The sequence below is a fragment of the Diabrotica undecimpunctata genome, chromosome 9, assembly GCF_040954645.1.
Source record: "Diabrotica undecimpunctata isolate CICGRU chromosome 9, icDiaUnde3, whole genome shotgun sequence".
In the NCBI taxonomy this organism is placed as follows: domain Eukaryota; kingdom Metazoa; phylum Arthropoda; class Insecta; order Coleoptera; family Chrysomelidae; genus Diabrotica; species Diabrotica undecimpunctata.
In genome coordinates this window covers 75,942,375-75,943,583 of record NC_092811.1, presented here as the reverse complement: position 1 = coordinate 75,943,583, position 1,209 = coordinate 75,942,375, and the positions used below count along the sequence as shown (strand labels likewise).

The window sequence follows — 1,209 nt, the reverse complement described above, 5'->3', positions numbered from 1 at the left end:
CATCTCCCACGCTCCTGAAAATAGAGACAGATCTGTTTACCCCCTACCACAATTAGTAAATCCTTTGTTAGCAGCCGTAGACCTGAATATAACTACCCCCATCATTACTTCCAATAATCCTCCATGGACCAATAAGTTCTTTATACCGACGCATCTAAAGATGAAAAGAATACTGGCTGTGCTCTATGTACCGAAAACATAACTTTAGCTTTATATCGACTACCAACCACTTGTAGTATTCACACTGCAGAATTATATGGTATCCTTAAAGCTCTTGAAATGACTTCTCTCAATACCAAATCTGTAGCTATATGCACTGATTCCCTTTCTTCAATTCAGTCCATTGCCAACATATACTCGTTAAATCCGATAGTCCAAGAACTCCAACACATCTGTCATCAAAACCACAGCAGAGGAACATCAATAACCATTCTTTGGACCCCATCTCATGTAGGGATCACTGGAAATGAGTTTGCAGACATCGCAGCAAGAAAAGCAAGTTGTTCTGACCTAAGCCAAGAAAAAATTCAACTTCATCAAGATCTAGCAGCAACCATAAAACAACACACTCGTAAAATATGGCAAAATCATTGGAATCGACAAAACACAAAACTGTACATAATCAATCCCACTGTATACTCATTTAAGATACCTTCAATGACTAGGAGGGACAAACTCATCATTCGAAGACTTCGAATAGGACACACTCGCTTCACTCACGCATACCTGATGACTTCCGAAAACCCACCTGCTTGTGAACATTGTGATTCTCACCGCCTTACAGGAGAACACTTACTCGTTGAATGCAGTTATTATAGAATATATTATAGACTAGCGCATAATATAACCGGTAACCTGAAACAGATACTTAGTTCGCCTAATGTGTACAGTGCTCTAATTGACTTTTTAAAAGATTGCAGATTATATTATCGGATATAACAAATATTGCAACATTGTTAAAAAAACAAAGTTTGTAACACTATATGTAACTATGTTAACTATCTGTAACTTACTGTATTTATCTTATAATGTAATAATCTTACATGAATAATGTAATACTCCAGACGTTCTTGTACCCGTGTCAATGGCCATAGATGTCGAGACACGTTAATTTCAATATAAAAAAAAATGCCTTGACGTTGAAGGCCAGTTATTATGATCTGCTTTGTTTTAATTTTTGTTAATTTTAATTGAATTAAACTAGATCAA

At 36.1% G+C, this 1,209-nt stretch overlaps 1 protein-coding gene across 1 annotated transcript; it reads left to right on the top strand.

Annotated features, from left to right (window-relative positions):
* Positions 1 to 279: 279 nt before the first annotated feature.
* Positions 280 to 939, top strand: LOC140451162 (uncharacterized). The gene has a single exon (XM_072544896.1). It carries the CDS (start codon positions 280 to 282, stop codon positions 937 to 939), a length of 660 nt encoding a protein of 219 aa, XP_072400997.1.
* Positions 940 to 1,209: the final 270 nt, after the last annotated feature.

Excerpts from the sequence above, each read along its gene's own strand:
- LOC140451162 (XM_072544896.1), top strand. The coding sequence starts at position 280 with ATGACTTCTCTCAATACCAAATCTGTAGCTATATGCACTGATTCCCTT.